This window comes from Macaca thibetana, chromosome 15 (genome assembly GCF_024542745.1).
Source record: "Macaca thibetana thibetana isolate TM-01 chromosome 15, ASM2454274v1, whole genome shotgun sequence".
In the NCBI taxonomy this organism is placed as follows: domain Eukaryota; kingdom Metazoa; phylum Chordata; class Mammalia; order Primates; family Cercopithecidae; genus Macaca; species Macaca thibetana.
Genome location: NC_065592.1, coordinates 5,923,116 through 5,947,276, shown reverse-complemented (window position 1 = coordinate 5,947,276; position 24,161 = coordinate 5,923,116). Strand labels below are relative to the sequence as shown.

Here is a 24,161-nt window from a genome sequence, read left to right as displayed (position 1 = left end):
ATTACACCATTTTGTAAGCCCCCTGCCATTTCACAGACCTTGCTTAGAGTGAAACATTCCACAGGGGTTCAGGCGGTGAGAAACAGCATGCCTCTTATCATATTCTGCTGGGAGAAAGTGCCAGGAACATCACATTCCACCAGAACAAGGGCCAAACTGCCTCATCATGGGAATACCTTATCAACATCTTCCCAGGCAGTAGGCTATTCCCCCCGGGGCCCCTCCCTGCCCAGGCCTATAATTTCCCCAGCTTGTAAGCAGCGGTGGGCACTGCCATTCAGCTGGTCTCCCACCTCTGTAGGTCTTATGCTGGACATAAAGCCTGCGTTTGCTGTAGAGCCACCACTCTCTCTTTCTTTAATCCTCCCCTTCCCTTCAAAATCTAACAGAATCTAGGTGAAGCCTATATGTATTTCATTGTATTCTTCTTTTGACTTTCAACTTTTCTATAGGTTTGAACTTTTTCACAAAGTTGGGGGTGGGTGGTTAAGGGGATTTTTAAAAATGCAGCATCTGTCCTGGTGAGGTGGCTCATGTCATTATCAGAGCAAGACTCTGTCTCTTAAAAAAAGAAAAAGAAAAAAAAAGAGAGCCTCAGGTGACATTTCCAGATATTCTGATTCAGTGAGTCCTGTGAATCTTCGTTTTTCTTTTTTTGGCACACGTTCTCATTCTGTCATCCAGACTGCAATGTAGTTGCCCAAACACGGCTCATTGTAGTCTCAACCTCCTCCAGCGATCCTCCTGCCTCAGCCTCCCCATAACTGGGACCACAGGTGTGTGCCACTACACCTGGCTAATTTTTTAAATTTTTGGTAGAGATGAGACCTCACCATGTTGTCCAGGCTGGTCTCAAACTCCTGGCCTCAGGCCATCCTCCCTCCTAGGCTTCCCAAAGCAATGGGATTACATGGGTGAGCCACCGAGCCCAGCCCAAATCTGTATTTTTCAATTTCCCTTCATTCTGTTGCTTAAATTTGGGAACCATTGGTCTAACCCAACTCTAGACTTTCCTTGTCACCCATCTCACAGGACAAAAAAAAAAAAAAAAAAAAAAAAAAAAGCCCATTGGATCCAACGAGTCCTCCCAGTGGGTCAGCCTTAGCATCAGGCTTGGAATGCCTTTCGTGCTTTCTCTCGGGTGTGTGTGCGGCGCAAGGAGTAGAGGTGGGGAGGGTTTGTGAGTGGAATGGGGGTGAGCAGAGGATGGAGTCTTTGACTTGAAAGACTAGTGTAAATGACCCTCTAAGAGCCATGCCGCTTTAAACGCAACCCACTGGAGATTCTCGGTTCTCCTGTATCGATTCAGGAAAACTCCAAACAAGTCCACACTGGTAGCCACCAAGAGTTTCTTGAAAGAAAAGTACAAGCCGAGCCGGGCTCTGTTGGCGTCCCGTCGCCAAGGAGACGGGCCGTTGCATTCGTCCTCCAGGGGTGGTCTTGGTTTTCTTTCCTCTCCCAGTCCGCAGCGCGGGGCCCAGGAGACGCCCTGAGGATCCGGTGGGGCTTCTTCAGGGCTCCGGAGCTCTTTGCAATTAGGAGCCGGCGCGAGGGGGGCGCGCCTGGCTCCAGAGGGGTCCTGGCATCTGAGTTTCCCCCCTAGGATCCCGGTGGTGCGGCCCGGGTCGCCCGGCAGGCGCCTGGGAGCTCCCAGCTGGCCTGGACTTGGGGAAGCGCGCCCAACCCAGCCCGCGGGCCGACTCCCCGGCGACCCCAAGGATGCCAGAGGGCAGGAACGCCGGCCTGGACCCCACGCGATGGAGGAAGCAGCAGCAGCCTGTGCGCCGCACGGTCAGCCATGTCTGCCCGCCCCCGCGGCGGCCCCTGACCGTGGCGGACATCCGTCCCGGCATGGAGAACGAGCGGCTGGGGGTCGTGCGGGACTCCATGTTTCAGAACCCCCTCATCGTCAAGGTGAGCACCCCACGTCCACCGCGCTTTCGCGGTCGCCGGCTCCGGGCACCCACGCCGCCGGGGGTCCCCACCCGCCGCGCCCTGGCCCCTCGGCCCGGGGTCCGAGCGCAGCGTGGGAAGCTCCAGCTCTGGTCCAGACAGGCTTGAACCCCCGTGCAGGTCGCGTCGCCTCTCTGAGCCTCGGTTTCCCCATCCTCACAGTGGGATGATAATGGCACCACTAAAGGGACTGATTGGGAAGACTGAATAAGGGTAATTTCTGCGAGACCCCGGGACAGAGCCTGACATGGGGTAAGCCTGCAATGGGGGCTGCGGTGGTTTCCCACAGAGTGAACCCCACAGGGTGAGAGGTCGCACACGCCCAGCCTAAGTCCTGGCTGCCAGCACTCCTAGGGTAAAGGCCGCCTCTCCCGTTCCCCTGCACGCCTGGGGTACGTCTATGCAGCGGAGGCTCCGTGTCTGTCCTGGAAGCATCACGTCGAATATTCATTTCCGTCCGATCATACTTATTTCTCACCTAAATTACAACCCTAAGAGAAAAAAAGCAGTTTTTGGCCTAGGAGGCTCCGCAGACAAGAATGAGGGAACTGCGATTTCGGGCTAGATCACATTGCGCTTCCCTCCTCCCCACCTTTAGCCTCGCTTCCCGCTGATGGGAAACCAACACTGCTGTGGCTGCCACACCTTCCCGGGGGCTACGGGAGAGGTCAGGCTGAGGCTTGGGGGTCGGGGAGCAAGCCTCGGGGCGAATTTATCTTGCGCCGCTGGAGGGCAGTGCGCCTTTAAAAATGCGCTCCGCGTCCCAGGTGCGGGAGTGGAAGGCGCAGGTGGTAACCGTGGATTCAGCAACAATTATTTGTGTGACCGCCAGGCGCTGAGTAGAGCCCAGAGGTGGTGGTGGCGATTTGTTTTTGTTTTGGGGAAAAGGAAACCCGTGCTAGAATTAACTGAGTTAATTGGCTCCTGGCAAAACATTGACTCCCTCCTCTTGCCTTCCCTAAACTCGGTCCTGCAGAGGAGGAAGGATACTGCCCAGGTGCAGGCTGCAGCTGGGGGAGGCTGACTTACCGTGCTCGTGCCTTTCCATCGAATAGGCCCCTTGGGCCCCTCAAAGTGGAACAAGGTCCTTCACTTACTTCTAGATGAGAAGAGCCACTCTCAGTGGACAGGCAGGACAGGCAGGTGGGGCTCACTATTCTTGTATCAAGGAGAGAATCACGCCCGCCACCTCTGACTACCTACGTTAAGGTTAGGTCGTTGCTTTTGTTCAAGTAGTTAGTAGGGAGCCAACTTCTTCCTACTGAAGTGTAGAGTGAGGGCATATGGAGTTATTCTCCATGGTGAGTTAGCATGTGGTGCCCACGCTGAGCGATATGTACGTACACACACGTACATGCATATGCATTTGTGTATGCGCCTATATACATACGGTTTACATCTATGATGTATACATGCACGCATATGTATAATATACATGTACATATGTGTAAGATGTATGTACATATATGTAAATTTCCCCCTTCTTTTCCTTTTTCCTTTTGCTTCCCCCGACCCATCCAGCTATATCGAGGACAGCATTTGGCCTCTGGATGGCACTAGCTGAACAGCTTCCAGGACCGATTCAATCCCTGATTTCTGAACCCAAGCTTAGGGTTGGAAAATGTACAGGAGATGACTCACCCACGACTGGGGTTCTGTCTTCAGGGCACGAGATGCAGAGCGGGTCTGCCCTGGCTCCTGGTGACCATGCTGGAGCAGCAGAGACCCACTTCCAGGCTCCCGCTCTCTGAAGATGGAGCCTGGGGTTCTCTTCTTCCATCAGGGGCCGCCAGGGGGCAGCCTTTACCTCTGGCTTTCCTTAGTGGGTTCTTCAGGGTCCGTAAGGTACTTTCTGGAGCAGTTAAGGTGACATCCACTTTTCGGTATTTACCACGTCATATAATATTAGAATATCTTATAACTGTAGAGGTCAAAACCTGACCTAAATAGAAGTTGGCAGAGAAATTGACCACAAAAGGGAAGCTTGACCGTTACCTTTTCCAGACCCCTTTTGCAAATGAGCACACTGAGGCCACCTCTGTTTTGTTTGTTTTTTGTTTTTGTTTTTGTTTTGCTGAAGGTTTTGGCAGAGCTTGGGTTTGCAGCTTCGTTGGCTAACTCCCATCCCAGCATTATTTTTACCACTCCAAACAGCTTCCTATATTATTATTTTTTTAATTATGAAACAACTTTGGTGTTTTTGACTTTAAAGAAAAAGGGAAAATGGAAAATATGTGAGGTTGTGGAGCTTTAAGATTTTTTTCTTTGCATGTTATGGAAATTTCTGTTGAGCTCGGCTTGTGGATTTCTTCATTGTGGCATGTCAGTTTCACCACCACAGATTTTCAGATCCCCGTGGTAGCCTGTGCCTCCCCGCTATGTATGGTAGAGGTTGGGAGTGCACTCTGCCTTGGTGTCTTTAGGAGGGTCATTAGAACTAAAGTATATGTTGGTTTTGTCTAAGTCTGAACCTGAAGGTGTGCATCTATATTGGAAGACTATAGCACCTTAGAAATAGGCATTTATTCTACCGTATTGGGGGGTTGTTTCTTGGGTTGCTTTCTCCAATGAATAGGATCAACTTTTTTTTTTTTCATTTAAAATGTAGAAACACTGACTGAACAAACTCAACAGTGTTATTTCACATCCATAAAATTTACCAGGATGTATACACATCAGTTATTCAAGAACATGTTGGCCGAGCGCGGTGGCTCAAGCCTGTAATCCCAGCACTTTGGGAGGCCGAGACGGGTGGATCACGAGGTCAGGAGATCAAGATCATCCTGGCGAACACGGTGAAACCCCGTCTCTACTAAAAAATACAAAAAACTAGCCGGGCGAGGTGGAGGGCACCTGTAGTCCCAGCTACTTGGGAAGCTGAGGCAGGAGAATGTCGTAAACCCGGGAGGCGGAGCTTGCAGTGAGCTGAGATCCAGCCTGGGCGACAGAGCGAGACTCCGTCTCAAAAAAAAAAAAAAAAAAAAGAACATGTCTGCAAAATGCCACTGTAACCAAATGAAAAGTGAAAAACTGAAACATCCAAGCAGGTATTTTATCTACAAATGCTCAACAATCATTTGCCTCATTTAAAACCAAGTCAACTGGTTATTTAATAGGAGTGATTGAATCAAGTCGGTGTTTTACGTGGCCACAAAAGATGTAAATATTTTCCATTAGAAAGGGTTTCGACTCTAGTGTAGACAGTGATGTGCAGTTAGCCAGTTTTCCTTCAAATGTGACTCTGGGAAGAATAAAATTAAATAGAGAAAGAACCAAGCTTCTCCCTGCTTGGTTCTCATTTCTCCAGAATTCTGTGACTCCACACAGAATCCTGCTACAATAGCCTTCAAGACTCCTTCACAAAACCTGTCAGGGTTGCACCTTTCTTGCCATCGGAACTCAGCTGATAACCTGTCAATACAATTATAGGGAGAGACTGCTTGGTTTGCTCCCCTGACAGCCTTGGATCTTCTGTTGCCCTGGAGAGGCTGCCTATGTACAGGGGTGGAATTTATGGAATCGAGCACCCTTAGAAAGTGCAAATGATCCTGGCACCTGATTTTTTCATAATTTATTACTGATTTTGTTTTTCTGTGGGGTTTTATGTAACCAACAAGAAGTGCATGCATTTGTAAAATGGAGTCATAGAATAGACACAGCATTTGGGGCTGGAGGGAATCTTACAGACATCTAGTCCACCTCCTTTTTTGAGGAGCTCAAGGCCCAGTGAGGGGAACAGACTCATCCAAGGTGCTATCCTCACCTGGTGGCAGAAGTGGGATGAGACTCAGGTCTCCTGGCTTCCAGCCCCACGTTCTTTTGGCCACAACATACGATTAATTAACCAAAGACAGTCCAGGTTGGTAACATCCTGTACAGCAGGCAGTCAAACAGTGTTCACAGGTGAACCAGATTCCAATATCATTTCATTCAATGTTCCTTCCAAAGTGAGCTCTACTGATTTCTTAGGACTTGTTGACAGCCAAGAAATATTTGTTGAAAGTTTACCAAGTGCCCAGTGCCACCCTAAGCTTTCCTGGGGGCATAGAAAGAAGTTTAGAATTCAGCGTTGCTGAATTTCACAGGAGTCAACCATTTACTATTTAGCTGGGGAGATGGGATACATACACACGTTTATAAATGTTCAGATAGAGATGAACGCAAAGAGGCAGGCAGCTTAGCACAGCACCTGCCGTAAGGAAAGCTCTTGGGAAATGTTAGCTCTTATTCACACACACACACACACACACACACACACACACACACACACACACAGAGGCATGTATGCACAAATAAGACAGGCATTGTGATGCGTCTCCACCCCCATAGTTTTCAAGTGAGCTACATTGCCCAGAGAGTTCAGATTTGTGGGAAGGGAGCTCTGGGCAGGTCTCAGGAACCTGGAACCAGACCTTGAAACGTGAAAAAGCAGAGCTGGGAAAGTCATTCAGCTCAATTCCACCCTCCTCAGCTCCTAAATGCTTGTAGGTTTTCACCCCAACTTGAGTCCTAGTTTACAAGACCCAGTGCTGCTGCTGGGATCATTATCATTATCATCACGAGGAAGCGTTTATTTAGAGCCAGTGTGTTCAAATTGGATGCTCTACAAAATTAGGCAACCACACCATGCCCACTAATAGCTTAACATCTCTAATAAATATTGATGCCGGCGAACATAAAGGCACGGAGAGAGACCAGCACAAAGAAGGCAGACAAAAGCACAGTTGTACAAATATCCCAGCGTGGGTCAGTATATTTATGACATTTGAGTACAATCTGAAAATGTGACATGCAGCTTTATTGTTGAAGAGAATATACCCCTGATTGCTCCAATCCTTTTACATTCAATTACAATGTAATAGGAGAAAATAAAACCTTAGGAAGGGATTAAAAAATGAGCTGCCCATTCTAACGGCCCCATCTTGGAGGGCCAGTGGATCGGTTTCATTTTTCTAGAGAGTGCTGTGGGTTGATCCATCCTTGCAACTCTCTCCCTCTTGGCCCTTTTTTCTTCTTTTTAAACCAAAGCCTCCCGCTTCCGGGTGCCCAGTTACATCCTTCAGTGAGTCGGGCTGAGGCAGGAAACTAACTCCCCTGCCCAGCCCCTTGGCCATTTCAGAAAGCTGAGCTGCCCCCTTCCCCAGCTTGTCACCACCCTGGGGCAGCCGCTGCCCTGCTGGAGGAGCCCGCTGTCCTCTTTGTCCCTCTGAAGAAGGTGTGCTTTGGCTTTGAAGCATTAATTAAGCGTAGACCTCAGCCCTAAGCACTTGGGTTCCTCCTGTTGAACTCAGCACCTCCCGATTACGTGGCTCTCAGAACACTGCGGTGGCGTGGCGGGAAGGCCGTTCCTCCAGAATAATTCTGAGACTGGAGTGAACTTATCAGAGGTCCCTTCTCACACCTTCCAGAGCGTTCCAGGCTCCAGTGTTGCTCACTGTATAATCCAGCCTGCTTGTTCCTTATCTTGAAAGACAAAGTTTTCTTCATTTTCAAATGACCCTGTGGGTGAAATTTCAAAACCCCATTTTCTATTGCAGTGGTTTGCACACTGCTCTGTGGTCTTCAGGAGCACTGGAGGTCTCGTAAAATGTCCGATTCAAACAGCCTTTTAAGAAAATACATCCCTATATTTAAAGTTTAATAAAAACATCAATACAATTAAACGTATTTTATATCAAATGCTAACAATGGAGACCACCAACATGTTAGCTATGCTTGAAGTTTGCTAGCTTTGGGGTGTTAGTTCTGTGTGTGTGTGTAATGCATGTAAATGTGTCACAGACAATGAACATTGTAACCAGGCATAGGACTTTGGGCTGAGTGAATCCCTTCGAGTAGGACAGTGTGCAGAGGGCTTTGCAGTGGTCCCTGAGACCTGGGTTGGGTTAAACCTTAGACCCATCTGCTGGGCTCTCACTCCTGCCTCAAGTATCTCAGGTTGGTTGGGCAAAAACAAGGAAAGGCACACAGTCACACTCATCCAGTGCCTGGTTGATTTTGGCATGTGCCATAACTGTTGAGTGCTTCTCATCTGATCTTTCGTATTCTTTTTTTTTTTTGAGACAAAGTTTTGCTCTCGTTGCCCAGGCCGGAGTGCAGTGGCCTGATCTCGGCTCACCACAACCTCTGCCTCCCCAGTTCAAGGGATTCTGCTGCCTCAGCCTCCCTAGTAGCTGGGATCACAGGCATGCGCCACCACGCCAGGCTAATTTTGTACGTTTTTTTTAGTAGAGACGGGGTTTCTCCCTGTTGGTCAGGCTGGTCTCGAACTCCCAACCTCAGGTGATCCACCCACCTCAGTGCTGGGATTACAGGCGTGAACTACCACGCCCGGCCAGGCTGGAGTGCAGTGGTGCAGTCTCACTCACTGCAGCCTCCACCTCCTGGGTTCAAGTGATTCTCCTGCCTCAGCCACCCGAGTAGCTGGGATAATAGGCATATACCACCACGCCCAGCTAATTTTTGTATTTTTAGTAGAGACGGGGTTTCACCATGTTGGCCAGGCTGGTCTCGAACTCCTGACCTCAAGTGATCTGCCCGCTTTGGCCTCCCAAAGTGCTGGGATTACAGGCGTGAGCCACTGCGCCCGGCTGATCTTTTGTATTAGTTTTTTTAAAATGCCAGCATTTGTTGGTCATTGGTAATGATTCAACTTTAAATAAAATTGTCCTTGGAATCTTCCTTCAAGCTCCTGCATCAGTATGTGAAGACCACAGTATAAATGAGGAGGGCTGTTAAAATGATTCCAGACTGCAGCTTTTGTTTTCTTTCTTTTCTTTTTTTTTTTTTTTTTTTGAGATGGAGTCTCGCTCTATCGCCCAGGCAGGAGTGCAGTGGCGCAGTCTCGGCTCACTGCAACCTCTGCCTCCCAGTTCAAGCAATTCTCTTGCCTCAGCCTTCCGAGTAGCTGGGATTTCAGGCTCCTGCCACCACGCCCAGCTAATTTTTGAACTTTTAGTAGAAACGGGGTTTCACCATGTTGGCCGGGCTGTTCTCGAACCCCTGACCTCATGATCCACCTACCTTGTCCTCCCGAATTGCTGGGATTACAGGCATGAGCCACCACGCCTGGCCACAGCTTTTGTTTTCACGCAACCACAAAAGATATCGAAATAGGTTGGTTGCCCAGGCAAATAGAAAATTGCAGCTACTTCAGCAGAGAGGAAGGCCAGTGGTGTGGTATAGATGCCAGGTTGGAGCCAGCAGATCCTGGAATGAGTTCTGTCTCAGCCACTTACTGGCTCTGCCACCCACGAGACGACTTACCCTTTAAGCCTCGGTTTCCCCTACTTTAAAATGTAATGGTAATAGCACCCTAGCATGGGAGAGTTTTGAGGATTCAATGAGACAATGCAGGCAGGGTCTGCCCCAGGAAAGAGCTTAATAAGTGAGCATTTTGTTATTTTCCTTTATTCTGAGTCCAAATATTTATGTTTCTCAAAGCTACCTTATTGTTCTCAGCAATTGAAGTCAACGTTAAATGTCTGAACTTATAAAGAAATGGAGAATGAGACAAATCCACCTAAGTGCTTACAGTTTTTCCCCCTTTCTGTTCTCACTGAAAAATACTGTCACCCGGCCGGGCGCGGTGGCTCACGCCTGTAATCCCAGCACTTTGGGAGGCTGAGACGGGCGGATCACGAGGTCAGGAGATCGAGACCATCCTGGCTAACACGGTGAAACCCCGTCTCTACTAAAAATACAGAAAAAATTAGCTGGGCGTGGCGGCGGGCGCCTGTAGTCCCAGCTACTCGGGAGGCTGAGGCAGGAGAATGGCGGGAACCCGGGAGGCGGAGCTTGCAGGGAGCTGAGATCGCGCCACCGCACTCCAGCCTGGGCGACAGAGCGAGACTCCGTCTCAAAAACAAAAACAAAAACAAAAACAAACCCCAAAATACTGTCACCCACCTCATCTTGTGTTACCTGTGGCCATGTACCCTGGCAGATGGGTGTGCCCTAGTTGCCAGTGATGAGTGCCGAGCTTACCCCTTGAGGATTCTTGGGGAAGTGGCTTAATTTCTCAGCCTGGGTTTCCTGATTTGGAGTTTGGGTACTAAGACCTACCGTACCTACATCTCAAGGTTGTAACGTGGTTGGATTCAAATGAGATACTATATGATGGAAGAGATTATGGCGAAGTGGAATGAGGTCAGGGGTTCTTAATTGAGGGGGGCAGTTTTGCTCCCCAGGAAACATTGGGCCATGTCTGGAGACATTTTTGGTTATTACATCTGGGGAGGGGGTGCTAGTGGCATCTGGTGGGCAGAGGACAGAGATGCTGCTCAGCCTCCTGCTATACACAGGACAGTGTCCCCCACCCCAAAACGAGGAATCCTCTGGCCCCAAATGTCAATAGCGCCAAGGCGGAGAAGCCCTGAACCAGGAGACATAAAGGAGACGTGGGAACTCTGTTATCCTTCACCCATGGTTCATGGTCTCTTGAAACCTAATGCAAAGACTCTAGCAATGAGCTGGTTTGGTTTTAATTGCTTCTCTACCCATTGTTTGCTTCCGATTGTCTTCCTCCCATACATTTTATGGCTATTTAAAATCCCCCCTCTTTGAATCCGTTTCCTTTCCCTGAGCAACGTAGCTTACATGAGTTTGCTAGCTTTTGTCTGAGACTTGTCAATCTCTAGACTCACCCATGTTGTCCTTTAAAAAAATAAAAAGCATTTCCAGCAATTCATACAGTGTGGCTCAATAATTCATTAGATAAACTAATTAGCAAAGGGACTGATTTGTTGAGTAATCACTGACCAGTAGACAAGCTTTGTTTCCTCGGTGCACCGACTTCTAAGGGTTTTATGTGGTTTGGTTTTGTTTTCCTCAGCATGAACTAATCTAAGATTTAAAGCATAATTGATTTAGTACACCAGAAATTAAGCTCACAGTGGTCCAGGGCCCCATCACAGACTCTGTGCTCTCATTGTGGCACTAAATACAGCATTTCGGGGAAGCAAATAAATATGCTTTATAAAGAAAACAGCTGTATTTTTCCACCCAATCATTTAAAGGCACATCAGGGTTCGGGCAAGAAACTGACAGACATGGGTCAATGAACAGAAAGGTCAACATGAGTAGCACACAGGAGGGAGAATGGCCACCAAAAGGATTGTGGAAAACACATAATGAGCCAAAAAGAGGGATTTTTGATCTTTTATATGAACCAAACAATACATATTTGGGAGACCAGTGAACTCAGAAGCATGCAAGATAAATTTCTTTGTGTGGATCGAAATCTTTTGTGTTTGTCCAGAAGAAGGAAAGTGGAGGCTCAGAACTCTTTGATTTCAAGGTATGTATGGCATTAGTGAGAGGCCACACCGCTGCCAGGTGGCTGGCTGTTTGTAACCAATAGCACAGCGTCTAAGCGGTGCCAAGGCATCAGAGAAGCGGCCCTAGCGAGCCAAAGCTCGGATGCCACAGCCTCCCACAAAGATGGGGCACCCAAAAAGGCAACGAGAGAGGTGATCTTTCGGCCACAGCATTTCTGTTGAGGGAATTAGAAAATCTACTGGCAGCTTTATTAGTTAATTTTACTGGACAATAGTGAATTTGGCCGTGTCACCACGTTAAAATGCCATCATAATATTCCCGTTATGTAGAACTGCATTTGTATTTTCCACCTGCTTCCCAGGAGATCTTTAAGAACCAAGATATTGGCTTTTTTTTTTTCTTTGTATGCATTGAAGACTGCTAATGAACCCATCAGCCAATGAGCAAATATTTATTGAACACCTACAATGTGCAAGGGACCGGAGGAAACACAAGAGGTTGAAGACTTTGTTTCCAAGAAGTTGTAGCCTGATCAGAGAGAACCAGACTTTGCACACTAAAATCCATAAGTTATTAAAAGTGGGTGGCTGGGCCGGGCGCGGTGGCTCAAGCCTGTAGTCCCAGCACTTTGGGAGGCTGAGACGGGCGGATCACGAGGTCAGGAGATCGAGACCATCCTGGCTAACACAGTGAAACCCTGTCTCTACTAAAAAATAAAAAAACTAGCCGGGCGAGGTGGCGGGTGCCTGTAGTCCCAGCTACTTGGGAGGCTGAGGCAGGAGAATGGCATAAACCCGGGAGGTGGAGCTTGCAGTGAGCTGAGATCCGGCCACTGCACTCCAGCCTGGGCGACAGAGCGAGACTCCGTCTCAAAAAAAAAAAAAAAAAAAAAAAGTGGGTGGCTGGAGGTAGTGACTCACACCTGTAATCCTAGTACTTTGGGAGACTGAGGCAGGAGGATGGTTTGAGCCCAGGAGTTTGAAACCAGCCTGCGCAACATAATGAGACCTGGCATCCACAAAATTTAAAAAAATGAGGCGGTTGTGGTAGTGTGCACCTGTAGTCTCAGCTACTCAGGAAACTGAGGCAGAAGGATTGCCTGAGGCCAGGAGGTTGAGGCTGCAGTGAGCTATGATCACACCACTGCACTCCAGCCTAGGTGATAGAGCAAGACCTTGACAAAAAAAAAAAAGTGGAAGGAGAGGTGATGAGAGGCCAGAATGCTACGTTTAAGAGTTGAGGCAGGAGCTGTGTTGGGGCTTTCCAGGCAGCTCAGAGAGCTGATGAGGTTGGGCTGGGCCTGTAGGATGGACCGGATTCCACTGGGGGAACAGGACAGGAAGGGAACACCTAGAGCAAAGGCACATCACCTGGAATGTGCAAGGTGTTCTCAGCAAGAATGGACATACCTGTAATCCCAACACTTTGGGAGGCTGAGGTGGGTGGATCACTTGGGGCCAGGAGTTCGAGACCAGCCTGGCCAACATGGTAAAACCCTGTCTCTACTAAAAATACAAAAAAAAAAAAAAAAAAAAAAAATTAACTGGGCATGGTGGTGCACACCTGTAATCCCAGGTACTCGCGAGGCTGAGGCAGGAGAATTGCCTGAACCCAGGAGGTGGAGGTTGCAGTCAGCCGAGGTTGCACCATTGCACTCCAGCCTGCAGCCTGGGCTACTGAGTGAGACTCCGTCTCAAAAAAAAAAAAAGAAGAAGAGGCCGGGCGCGGTGGCTCAAGCCTGTAATCCCAGCACTTTGGGAGGCCGAGGCGGGTGGATCACGAGGTCAGGAGATCGAGACTATCCTGGCTAACATGGTGAAACCCCGTCTCTACTAAAAATACAAAAAATTAGCCGGGCGTGGTGGCGGGCGCCTGTAGTCTCAGCTACTTGGGAGGCTGAGGCGGGAGAATGGCGTGAACCCGGGAGGCGGAGCTTGCAGTGAGCCGAGATCACGCCACTGCACTCCAGCCTGGGAGACACAGCGAGACTCCGTCTCAAAAAAAAAAAAAAAAAAAAAAAGAACAGAACAATAACTCCATGATTCTGTGCATTCATTCACTCACTGCTTTAATTAACACTTTTTGAGCACATAATGTGTACCAGGCACAGTGCCAGGCACCAAGATACAGGGGTAAACCCACCTGGATATAGGCTTTGTCCTTGAAGAGCTTGCAATCTAGCAGGCAGAAGCAGACATAAGATGAAAATCAACAGCAAACTGGTACAGACATGGCCAGAGCCATCCGGACGGGATCCATGCCCAGCACTGAGGGCAGCTCCATCTTCACCTGGACGAAAGGAGATGAGGAAAGCTCTCATAGGCTGATGGTTTGGCTTGTGTCTTTTTTTTTTTTTTCTTTTGAGACAGAGTCTTGCTCTGTCATCCAGGCTGGAGTGCAGTGCCTTGATATCGGCTCACTGCAACCTCCACCTCCTGGGTTCAAGTGATTCTCCTGCCTCAGCCTCCCGAGTAGCTGGAATTACAGGCGCCCACCACCACACCCAGCTAATTTTTGAATTTTTAGTAGAGATGGGGTTTGTTTCACCATGTTGGCCAGGCTGGCCTCAAACTCCTGACCTTAGGTGATCTGACCGGCTTGGCCTCCCAAAGTGATGGGATGACAGGCGTGAGCCACCATGCCTGGCCTTGGGCTGAGTCTTGACACAAAGATTAGCAAGTATGTGGGGGGAACTGAAGAGGTGGGGGCAGAGGGAGATCCAGATTTTGCCAGGCTTAAAGTTTATGCAATGTTGGGATCCCTCTTTAAGAAACAGAATACAGAATTACAAATAATTTTGAAAATTAAGGCCTTGGAATGGGCCCTGTGCTGGAGTGTGACCCTGAAGCTAAACTTCACTAGTTTCATGGTAAATCAACTTTGGGAGAGAAAAAGCTTCCCAGGAGAAGAGATAGCGTGTTCAGTGGGGCTGGAATTTGGGGGGATGCACGCTAGACCATTAGACTTGAGAATCCTCGATTCTTCTCCTGGCTGCATGACATTCAGTCATTCATTCATTTCTTCACTAAGCATTGCACAGTTCCCCTGGACCAGGCACACCGGGTCCTGGCACCACAGCGAGGAGTTCACAGTCTACTGCACACTCTCATTGGCTCTGAAACCTTGAATGAATCACTAGATGTCTCTAAGCCTTGATTCTGTACACCTGAATGGCTTCTCTCCCATCCTTCACTTGCTCATTTGACCATTTGCAAACTGTTTATTGAGGAGCTGTTATGTGTGCTGGGCCTTAGGGACACCTCAGTGGATAAGACCAGCCTTAGTACCTGTCAGCAGGTGGCTTCTTCTTTTTCTTTCGAGATGGAGTTTCACTCTTGTTGCCCAGGCTGGATTGCAATGGTGCAATCTCAGCTCATTGCAACCTCCGCCACCCAGGTTCAAGTGATTCTCCCGCCTCAGCCTCCCCGGTAGCTGGGATTCCAGGCTCGCACCACCAAGCCCAGCTAATTTTTGTATTTTTGTAGAGAGGGGCTTTCACTATGTTGGCCAGGCTGGTCTTGAACTCCCAACCTCAGGTGATCCACCTGCCTCGGCCTCCCAAAGTGTTGGGATTACAGCCGTGAGCCACTGTGCCCAGCCCAGCAGGTGGCTTTCAAGACCCTGCAGAAGACAGACAGTAAGCCAAGGACCCCTCACTCAGGGATACACATTGTGGAGGAGTGCAGGGTGCTCAGAGGCTAGCGAAGCCCCAGCTGGAGGATAACACGGATGCTACGTTTTAGCCCAGCCTTTCGAACTGAGGGGGTCCTGGTCAGTGAAGAGGTACTGGAAGTAGAGTGTGTACGTGTCCGTGTTTGGGCGATCAGTGGGACGAGACTGTTCCAGGCAAAATAAGAGATTTTATGAGAAGACCCAAAGCAAGGAGGAGCCTGGAGCTTTGGAGAAAGAGGGCCAGGGGGCTGCAGTGAAGCAGCAGGGAAAGGTAGCACTGAGGTGAGGCTGGTTTAGGGTTGGTGACTATGATTCGTTTACTTTTTGTAAGTTACACAAGCCCAAGTCTGCCGCACTCTGTATTTTCACCAAGTCGTTTGAGGGAACCTGCTGGAGCAATTCCGGGGGGTCCCTTAGGGCTGAGTGTTGGGCTTCGCGGCTGCCTCCAAAACCTTTACAAACCGTCACTGAAGATTTTGCTGTCTCTGTAGGCACCCCAGTGGGCATAAATTCAGAGGTTTAAGCAAGTCTTTTTAAAACTCCCCTTCTAAAAGGACAGCACCTGTTGGGTGAACCTGAAAGCTCTGTCTTTTCTTAGGCAGCTGCTTGCTTCTTGGGGAGATCTTCCCAGGATCACCTCTCAGGATGCTCACGGGCCTGACTTCTCCCGGAGTGGGAGGATGAGGAGGAGGCTGAGCCTGGGTCTGGGTTTCCAGGAGGCTTCTAGCTGCAGACCATTTGATCAGCTGATACGCCAGTGTGCCCACTGACAGCAGCTGCCCTCTGTGCAATGTGCTTATCGTATGCCGGGCACCGTGCCTCTCCCTTACATCTTTGCAACAATCCTGAGATGGGATGACTATCATTCCCATTTTACAGATGGGGAAGCCGAGGCTTATAGAGGTTACAGAAATTGCCCGTAGTCACCCAGCTCATGCCTGGACGAACCAGGCTTCCAACCAAGTCTTTCATCCTGAAGTCTGAGGTTGTAACCGCCGTGCAGATCCAAAGAACTTAGTGACATCAGTGGCCATCACTTGTTGAGTACCTGACCAAGCCAGATCTTTTACATATATTATCTCAACTCTGCAAGCTCCATGTCTTGAGCCCAGAAGGGCTCAGAAACATGCTCAAGGCCACATGAAGGGTAAATGGCAGGACTGGGGCTTGCAGTGTGGCCTGAGTGAGTCCACAGCCTGTCATGCTTCCTACATGTTACGCCACACTGCCCATTACCCTGGGAGACCCCTTTGTCCTGATGGGAGAGAAGAATCCAGTTAATCCATGTGCTTATCACCTGTGTCTATATCTATCTGAAGGGTCAAACTCATCTGGGGATGTGTTTTCTATTCTCCAAGGACCTTCCAGTCTAGTTGGGCAGAAAAGTCGCATCATACATGTGCACCTACGGCCAGAAGTTGACTGCACAAGGCTGAAACCAATGCAGCCAAGACATCCATGGCTGTTAAAAAAAGGAGTTAGGAGGCCAGGTGCAGTGGCTCACACCTGTAATCCGAGCACTTTGGGAGGCCGAGGCGGGCAGATCATGAGGTCAGGAGATGGAGACCATCCTGGTTAACACGGTGAAACCCCATCTCTACTAAAAATACAAAAATTAGCCGGCATAGTGGCAGGTGCCTGTAGTCCCAGCTACTCAGGAGGCTGAGGCAGGAGAATCGCTTGAACCAGGGAGGCAGAAGTTGGAGTGAGCCGAGATTGTGCCACTGCACTCCAGCCTGGGCGACAGAACGAGACTCCATCTCAAAAAAAAAAAAAAAAAAAAAAAAAAAAAAAGAGTTAGGAAGAGGGGGCAGCCCTGACCTGGCCTGGTCCAGAAAGACCTGTGGAATTGCTGGAGGGCTGAGAAGAGGAGGGACAAGTGTAGACAATGACCAGACAAGGTGAGAAATTGGCTGCCATGAGCTTGAGTGCATTTTCAGGGGAAGTCTGGAGGGAGCACGCTACCAAAAAGGCAGCAGAGGAAAGTTCCTGGGAAAGGGACGCTGGGATCAGGTGAGGACCACTCAAGGAGCCTGCATTTTGGGTGTCATCACTTGAAAGTTTAAAGAAGAGACTCGGGATAAAGACGCATAGATACCGGGTTTCCCACGGATGTCAGATTTCAGGTTATTCCAAACGTGCGCATCTGCTGGCCAGGGAGCCAGGATGGCTGGGGGCAAAACCTCCATCAAGGCTGAGCAGAGTGGCCTCCCCCTTTTCAAAGGAAAGGCGTCCCCTCCTCCTCTCCCAGCCACGACTCCCTTCTTCTCCCCACCTCCCTAATCAGAGAGAGCAAATTGTTATCAGATTAGCGCCAGCAATGAAAAGCACAGTCCCGCTCACCCTCGCAGTTAGTTAGCATTTAGATAGACTGGGACTGAGGCCCACACAATAGGCATCAAAGCCCGGCTCAGGGCGGCGGGAGGGATTAATTTCTTTAACCAACAGGCCTGATCTGGCCTAACTCATTACCCTGCCTTGTCAGTGTGGATGTTAGATTCGATTGAAGATTATACCATTTAGGCCTTTCCCTTGTTTTCTGCCGAAACCGGGGCTATTGAATTGCACATTCTTGCATCGCCGCCGTCAATACTCAGCGGCCTGAGGTTCTAATTCTGCTTCATTTAAACTTCATCAACTTTTCCAATCATGTGGAAGGATCCGAAATAGGCTCTGTGAGCAGAAAGGCCCGATTCCCTTTGTCAGATAATTTATTCTGTTTTCTCCTCCCCCACTCCTTTGCTCTCTTTCTCTCTCCAGCCTCGCTCCCCAATCCCCTCTCTCAATGCTCCCCCCTCCTTATCCCCATGCTGAAAATGAGATTACAGTATTTAAATGACTATGGTAATCAATCTAGGGACCCCGAGCTGAGATTGAGGTTAATTTTTCTTAGCAGAACAAAGAAGTGTGATGCCTTTGGGGATGTGAAGGTGCAATCTGGGTTTCTTGCTTGTGTTTCTTTCCCCCCCGAAATTGCAGTTTTAGGAGTCTTTTCTTGTTACTAACTAGGCGCCGAGTGTGATTTTTAAAGGCGGCAGCTCCTAAGAGAGCAGAAATGTAATTTTGAGCTGATAAACAGCTAACGGCCTTCAATCAACAATTTTAATAGGAAAAAAAGAGTCACTTACATGATATGGGTACAGATCTAATGAAAGGGTGATCATTTACCTTATTTATTTTTAAACACACACGGAATAATTTCCCACTGTGTTAGAACTAGTAATTACAGCCACACAGTGCGCCTGTAAACTTTTGAATGAAGAGCCTTGTCAGTCAGACGGTCCTCTCCCTGCCAGCTTTTGCTGCTATAAAAGTTGAGATTTTGTCATGTTTTGGCTAATTGGAAACCGGGTCATTATACCATTGAAAATCTACATGAAAGTGACTTGTTCAATTGTTACCTGAAGCATTCACAAGCCGGCCAGTCATTCTGCTGGGACCCCCGCCCTCCTCCCCCAGCTTCTAAAACAGAGAGAATCAAAATATGTATATTTCTTTGTCTCCCTTTGCTATCTTGTCAGAGCTGTTTTACATGCTGCCACCCAATGTTATCTTTTATTTGTGTCAGGAGAAAGGATTTGACAAGTTCCGTATACAATGTTCATTTGGCAAGGCAAATTTTTCATACCAATTTTGAGTTAGGAAATGAAACTATCTTTCAACGGAATGAGCAACATCATTTTTGGACAGACTTATTATGAGAGAGAGGATTGCAGAACTTTATTTCCTTGCAGGATCCCGAAAAGTCTAATACATTTTTTTAAAAGTAGGATCCCGTTTCCATCTGCAACCCAAGTTGGGGGAAATGAGAGACAACGGTAATGTCTTCAAACAGGGAGGCCTAATGTCACATTCCCCCCCCCCCTTCCCTGTTCCCCGCCAGTTATTAAAAGGCTGGAATAAATTGTTCCTCTTCTATATTATAATGACTTTGCTTCAGACCCTTTAAACTGTGGGTGAGTTTCTGACAGTCATCCACATTTGCAAAGCAAAATATTTATTAACCATCATCGTCTGAAGCAGCAGTGGAACCTGAGGCAACCTTGTTTGTGCAGAGTGAAATTCCCCCGCCCCCGTGCCCACTTTCCATCCCTGTTTGCCTAAAAAAGAAGACTCGCTCACCCTCTGTGCTACCAGATTCATTTGGGGCAGTGGTTTATGGTGACATTTTTCTTTCTTAAAGCAAATATTGACTCACCATGGGGAAATTAAAACTCCATTAGGCATCGCTACATTGTTGAGCAGCCTGCATTACAGCAGTCAAGCTACTATTAATTGGTTTCTTCCTCAGGAATAATTCAGGGAGGGCAGAGGGAATGGAGAAAGAGAAGATGGATCTCAACCGTAATTCCTTAAAATGACACCATCTAATACAGCAAAGGTGATCATTATGCGGTTGTTAATCTAAATATAAAGAAGACACTGCCTGATAATAGGATGAATTTATCAATATAAGAAGCCTGCAGCCGAGTTATTTCTGGGCTGGAGAGAATACATTTTAAGACACAGGTGGGCCAGCCTTGGCCAGATTTGGGCCAGAACCGGCTTCACCAGAACACAAGAAGCCCCGATTCTTCTCTCTTTTATCTGGGTGAAAAAGTTTTTGTTTCCTGCAATAAGGTAATAAGGTGTTCCTGCAGCCCATTCACGGCTTCCTTCTCAGCACCAACGCTCTGCTTTTTCACCCTGGCCATTCCCTCCTTGGCCATCCAGCAATTCCCGCCATGCCCAGCCCATCCTGTGTCCCACCCACTCCCCCAGACTTCTTCTGTCCTTCTCGGGTCTAGCGGCTTTGCCCTCTGTATTAGGGCTGCCTAACGAATGACCACACATCAAGTGGCTTAAAAACAGGTGTTCTGGGGCCAGGCGTGGTGGCTCACGCCTGTAATCCCAGCACTTTGGGAGGCCGAGGCGGGTCACGAGGTCAGGAGATTGAGACCATCCTGGCTAACACAGTGAAACCCTGTCTCCACTAAAAATAAAAAAATAAAAAAAACTAGCCGGGCGAGGTGGCGGGCACCTGTAGTCCCAGCTGCTCAGGAGGCTGAGGCAGGAGAATGGCGTGAACCCGGGAGGCGGAGCTTCATGTGAGCCAAGATCACGCCACTGCACTCCAGCCTGGGCAACAGAGCGAGACTCTGTCTGAAACAAACAAACAAACAAAAAACCATAAAAAAACCAGATATCTTGTCTGGGTGCGTTGTAATCCCAGCTACTTAGGAGGCTGAGGCACGATAATCTCTTGAACCCGGGAGGTGGAGGCTGCAGTGAGCCGAGATCGCGCAACTGCACTCCTGCCTGGGCAACAGAGTAAGACTATCTCAAAACTAAATAAATAAATAAATAAATAAATAAAAACAAAACAGATATTTATTCTCTCAGAGTTCTGGAGGCCAAAGTCCAAAACCAAGGCATCAGCAGGGCTGGTTCCTCCTGAGAGCGGTGAGGGAAGGATCTGGTCCAGGCCTCTCTCCCGGCTTGTAGATGGCCCTCATTATGTTCCCATGACATTCTGCCTGTAAAGGTGTCTATGTCCAAATTTCCCCTTTCTATAGGGACAACTGTCCCCTGCAGTATCACCTTATAATTAACAAATTATCTTGCCAATGATCTTATTACCAAACAAAGTCACATTCTCAGGTACTAGGAGTTAGGACTTCAGCATATGAATTTTGAAGAGACAGAGTTCAACTTCTAACATTCTCCATTGACCCCATGACCCAAGTTTGTTGAGCGTTAGATTCTTTTTTTTTTTCCTGAGACAGGGTCTTGCTTTGTCACGCAGGCCGGAGTGCAGTGGTACAATCATAGCTCACGGTAGCCTTGACCTCCCGGCTCAAGTGACCCGCCTCAGCCTCTTGCATAGCTGGGACCACAGGGACATATGCCATCATGCCTAGCTAATTTTTTAGTTTTTTTTTTTTTTTTTGGTAGAACATGGGTCTTGCAGTGTTACCCAGTCTGGTCTCAAACTCCTGGGCTCAAGCAATCCTCCCGCATTGGCTTCTCAAAGCACTGGGATTATAGGTGTGAGCCACTGCACCTGGCCAGAGCATTAGATTCTTAATAACTGCAAGGAGCTGGGCATGGTGGCTCAAGCCTGTAATCCCAGCACTTTGGGAGGCCGAGGCGGGCGGATCACAAGGTCAGGAGATCGAGACCACAGTGAAACCCCGTCTCTACTAAAAAAATACAAAAAATTAGCCGGGCGCGGTGGCGGGCGCCTGTAATCCCAGCTACTCAGGAGGCTGAGGCAGGAGAATGGCGGGAACCCGGGAGGCGGAGCTTGCAGTGAGCCGAGATCGCGCCACTGCACTCCAGCCTGGGCAACAGCGTGAGACTCCGTCTCAAAAAAAAAAATAAATAAAAATAAAAATAGAAAAACTTAGCTGGGCATGGTGGTGGACGCCTGTAATCACAGCTCCTTGGGAGGCTCAGACAGGAGAATCCCTTGAACCTGGGAGGCAGAGGTTGCAATGAGCCAAGACTGCACCATTGAACTCTAGCCTGGGCAACAGAGCAAGACTCCGTCTCAAAAAAAAAAAAAAAAAAAAAAAAAAAAAAAAAACTGCAAGGAAAAAACACACCTAGATTACCCTGGCAACGAGGTCCCTTCCAAACAGCTGGGGAGGTGCAGAGGTAGGGGCCATTCTCTTATCATCCATAGTCTGGGTTTTGAGACTAGGGCACATACCCAGGTCCCAAGGCCTTCAGGGCACAGTGAGAGCTTTGAAGACTGCCCTGCTCTGTGTACATTGGCATCACCAGGCTGCGACGGTGGTGGTCAGGGTCCCACCAGGTCATCTCTGACTACTGGCTTCTGTCATGTCTCATTCACATGTGACTGCTTTGGGCTTGGGTCCTGATCTGTGGTCCCTGAGTTTTGGTAAGAGTTACAAGGTAATCACTAGAGTGTCACCCTGAATGTTGAACTGGGGGCCTCTGTCTAGTTTTCTTTCTTTCATGATAATGGTTTTTCTCAAATGTTTGTCTATTCTTGGTTGGGTATTGTATTTTTATTTGCCATTTCCTAAATATTTTCCTGTGAATGTTTTTTTCTCTCACTGCTAGAGATTGCAGGGAAGAGGCAGGCTAGACTGGAAAGTAAGATAAACTAGTGGTTTTTCTTCTGAGTATGGGAATAAAGAGCCACATGAGGGTATCTTTAATCTCTCCTTTCCGGCCAGGCGCGGTGGCTCACACCTGTAATCCCAGCACTTTGGGAGGCCAAGGTGGGCAGATCACGAGGTCAGGAGTTCGAGACCAGCCTGGCCAACATGGTGAAACCCTGTGTCTTCTAAAAATACAAAAATTAGCCAGGGGTGGTGGCGGTGCCTGTAGTCCCAACTACCCCGGAGGCTGAGGCAGGAGAATCACTTGAACCCAGGAGGCAGAGGTTGCAGTGAGCCGAGATTGCGCCACTGCACTCTAGCCCAGGTGACAGAGCGAGACTTCATCTCAAAAAAAAAAAAAAAAAAAAAAAAGAATCTCTGCTTTTCATGATCATTGCTTTAGTCTGAATGCAAATGCCACCGTTGCTTTCTGCTTGGTGACAGGCTCAGTTAACCTTGGAAGGGGAGAGGCTCAGTTAACCCAACTGCTCCCAAAGCAGCTCCCCAGAGAGTCCACAACTGCTGCCCAGAGCCCTCTTTTCTCTGGTGCATGGGGTCTGCACTTGGTATTAGGGGTCTGCACTTGACATTCTCCTAGGCCCTCCCTGGCTCCATGGCTGTCATCTCCTATACTTATTTCTGGTGGTGGTTTCCTCTGGTTTTGCTTTTCTGTTTGTCTGATTCTGTCTAATTTCTATCATTCATAAATTTTTAAAAATTTCTGGCTCGGTGATGGAGCTCACTTTCTCATTTTCCACACTATTTTGGATATTATTTTCTTTTGGAAAATACTTTCTCTGTCCTGTCGTGGCATTTGTGGGATGGGGAGAGAGAAAGAAGATGAACGGGCTTAGTCCTCTGTTTTGATCCGATCTCCGTATTTCTCCTTCCTAAGATTTTTGCAAGCATTAGATCTCATAATAAACTGGTAAGGCACATTCCAAATCATAGCCTTAAGATAGTTATGTTTATCCCCTACAAAAAGATTTTTAGAAACTACCTTAGCATCTACTTATAATGCAGCCAAGAATGTTTCCATTTTTCCCAATGACCAGAGCTACCCTGTGAACTAGAAACCCACTTCTTCGTTGTGATCTGAAGCAAAGCCCTCCTGTCCTAGGCATTCCTACCAGATTGCCAAGGTACCAGAAAATCTCAGCAGAATCCCCTCTCTTATCTGACACATCTGGGACCTCAGTCAATATGTCAGAAGGAAGAAGCAGCACTTCAAGCTATTTTTACCCAGTAACAGAAAACTTGTTCCTCTTCTGGTCATGGCCAAGTAACCTCCTACCGTATCAGCCTTCCCAGAGATAACATTTATATACTCCAGATAAAATGTAAAAAGAAGAAGAAGAAGAAGAAGAAGAAGCAGCTAGAAAGTGAACAAATGCAGGCAGATACAGCAGGCAGATGAGGGAGTCAACGCGTGGAGGAAGACAACAGCAGGAGACGACTTTCCTATTTTAAAAACGACTTTTATCCAAAGGCCAGGCTATAGTCAATGCTGCACAGTGTGTCTACAGTTTGAATAGAAACCTGTGATTCTATTCAACCTGTGGTTGAAGAACCAGAAGACAGAATCGGGGCAACCACTGTCACTGGAAGGTGAGGGAAGAATCCAGGAAAGGAGAGAGCCAGAGAAGGGAAGTCCAAATTCAGGGTCTCTGGATAATCCCTGAACCCATATAAATGGGGCAGACACTACAAAGCCCAAATAAGGCTAAAATAACAGAACTTAGATGTGAATTTCCATCCACTGCAGCAGAGGCGAAGTTTGCCTCTTGCAAATCAAGTTAGCTTCTTGCAAACAAGACAAACAACAAAAAATGTTTAAAAAGAACATAAATAATCCAGAGTCTCTACAATGGGTCAGTCACAATGTCTAAGGCATACCTCAGAAGTATATTTGACACACAAAGAAATAGGAAAACGTGACTCATTCTCAAGTGAAAACATATAGAATTAAGATAATTATCCAGATTTAGAATCAACAATCCTGAATTTAAAGTGGATGCTATGACTGCACTTAAGATGTAAAGAAAAATATGTTCTCAGTGAATGAAAAGATAGGACAAAAAGTAACCAACAGGAATCTAGAAGTGAAAATACAATGTCTGAAGTAAAAATTCACTTAATGAACCC

At 48.0% G+C, this 24,161-nt stretch overlaps 3 protein-coding genes across 3 annotated transcripts in view; 2 read left to right on the top strand and 1 right to left on the bottom strand.

The window, feature by feature from the left end:
- Window positions 1-24,161, top strand: part of GTF3C5 (general transcription factor IIIC subunit 5) — an 870,547-nt gene that overhangs the window by 202,110 nt on the left and 644,276 nt on the right. The window lies entirely within an intron of this gene.
- TTF1 (transcription termination factor 1) overlaps window positions 1-24,161 on the bottom strand; it is a 135,896-nt gene that overhangs the window by 35,249 nt on the left and 76,486 nt on the right. The window lies entirely within an intron of this gene.
- The window catches only part of CFAP77 (cilia and flagella associated protein 77), a 169,673-nt gene continuing 147,002 nt past the window's right edge, over window positions 1,491-24,161 (top strand). Inside the window, exon 1 of the mRNA XM_050760282.1 lies at window positions 1,491-1,914. Within this exon, the coding sequence (XP_050616239.1) occupies window positions 1,720-1,914 (195 nt within the window). The 5' untranslated portion in view covers window positions 1,491-1,719. The remainder of the gene's footprint in view (window positions 1,915-24,161) is intronic.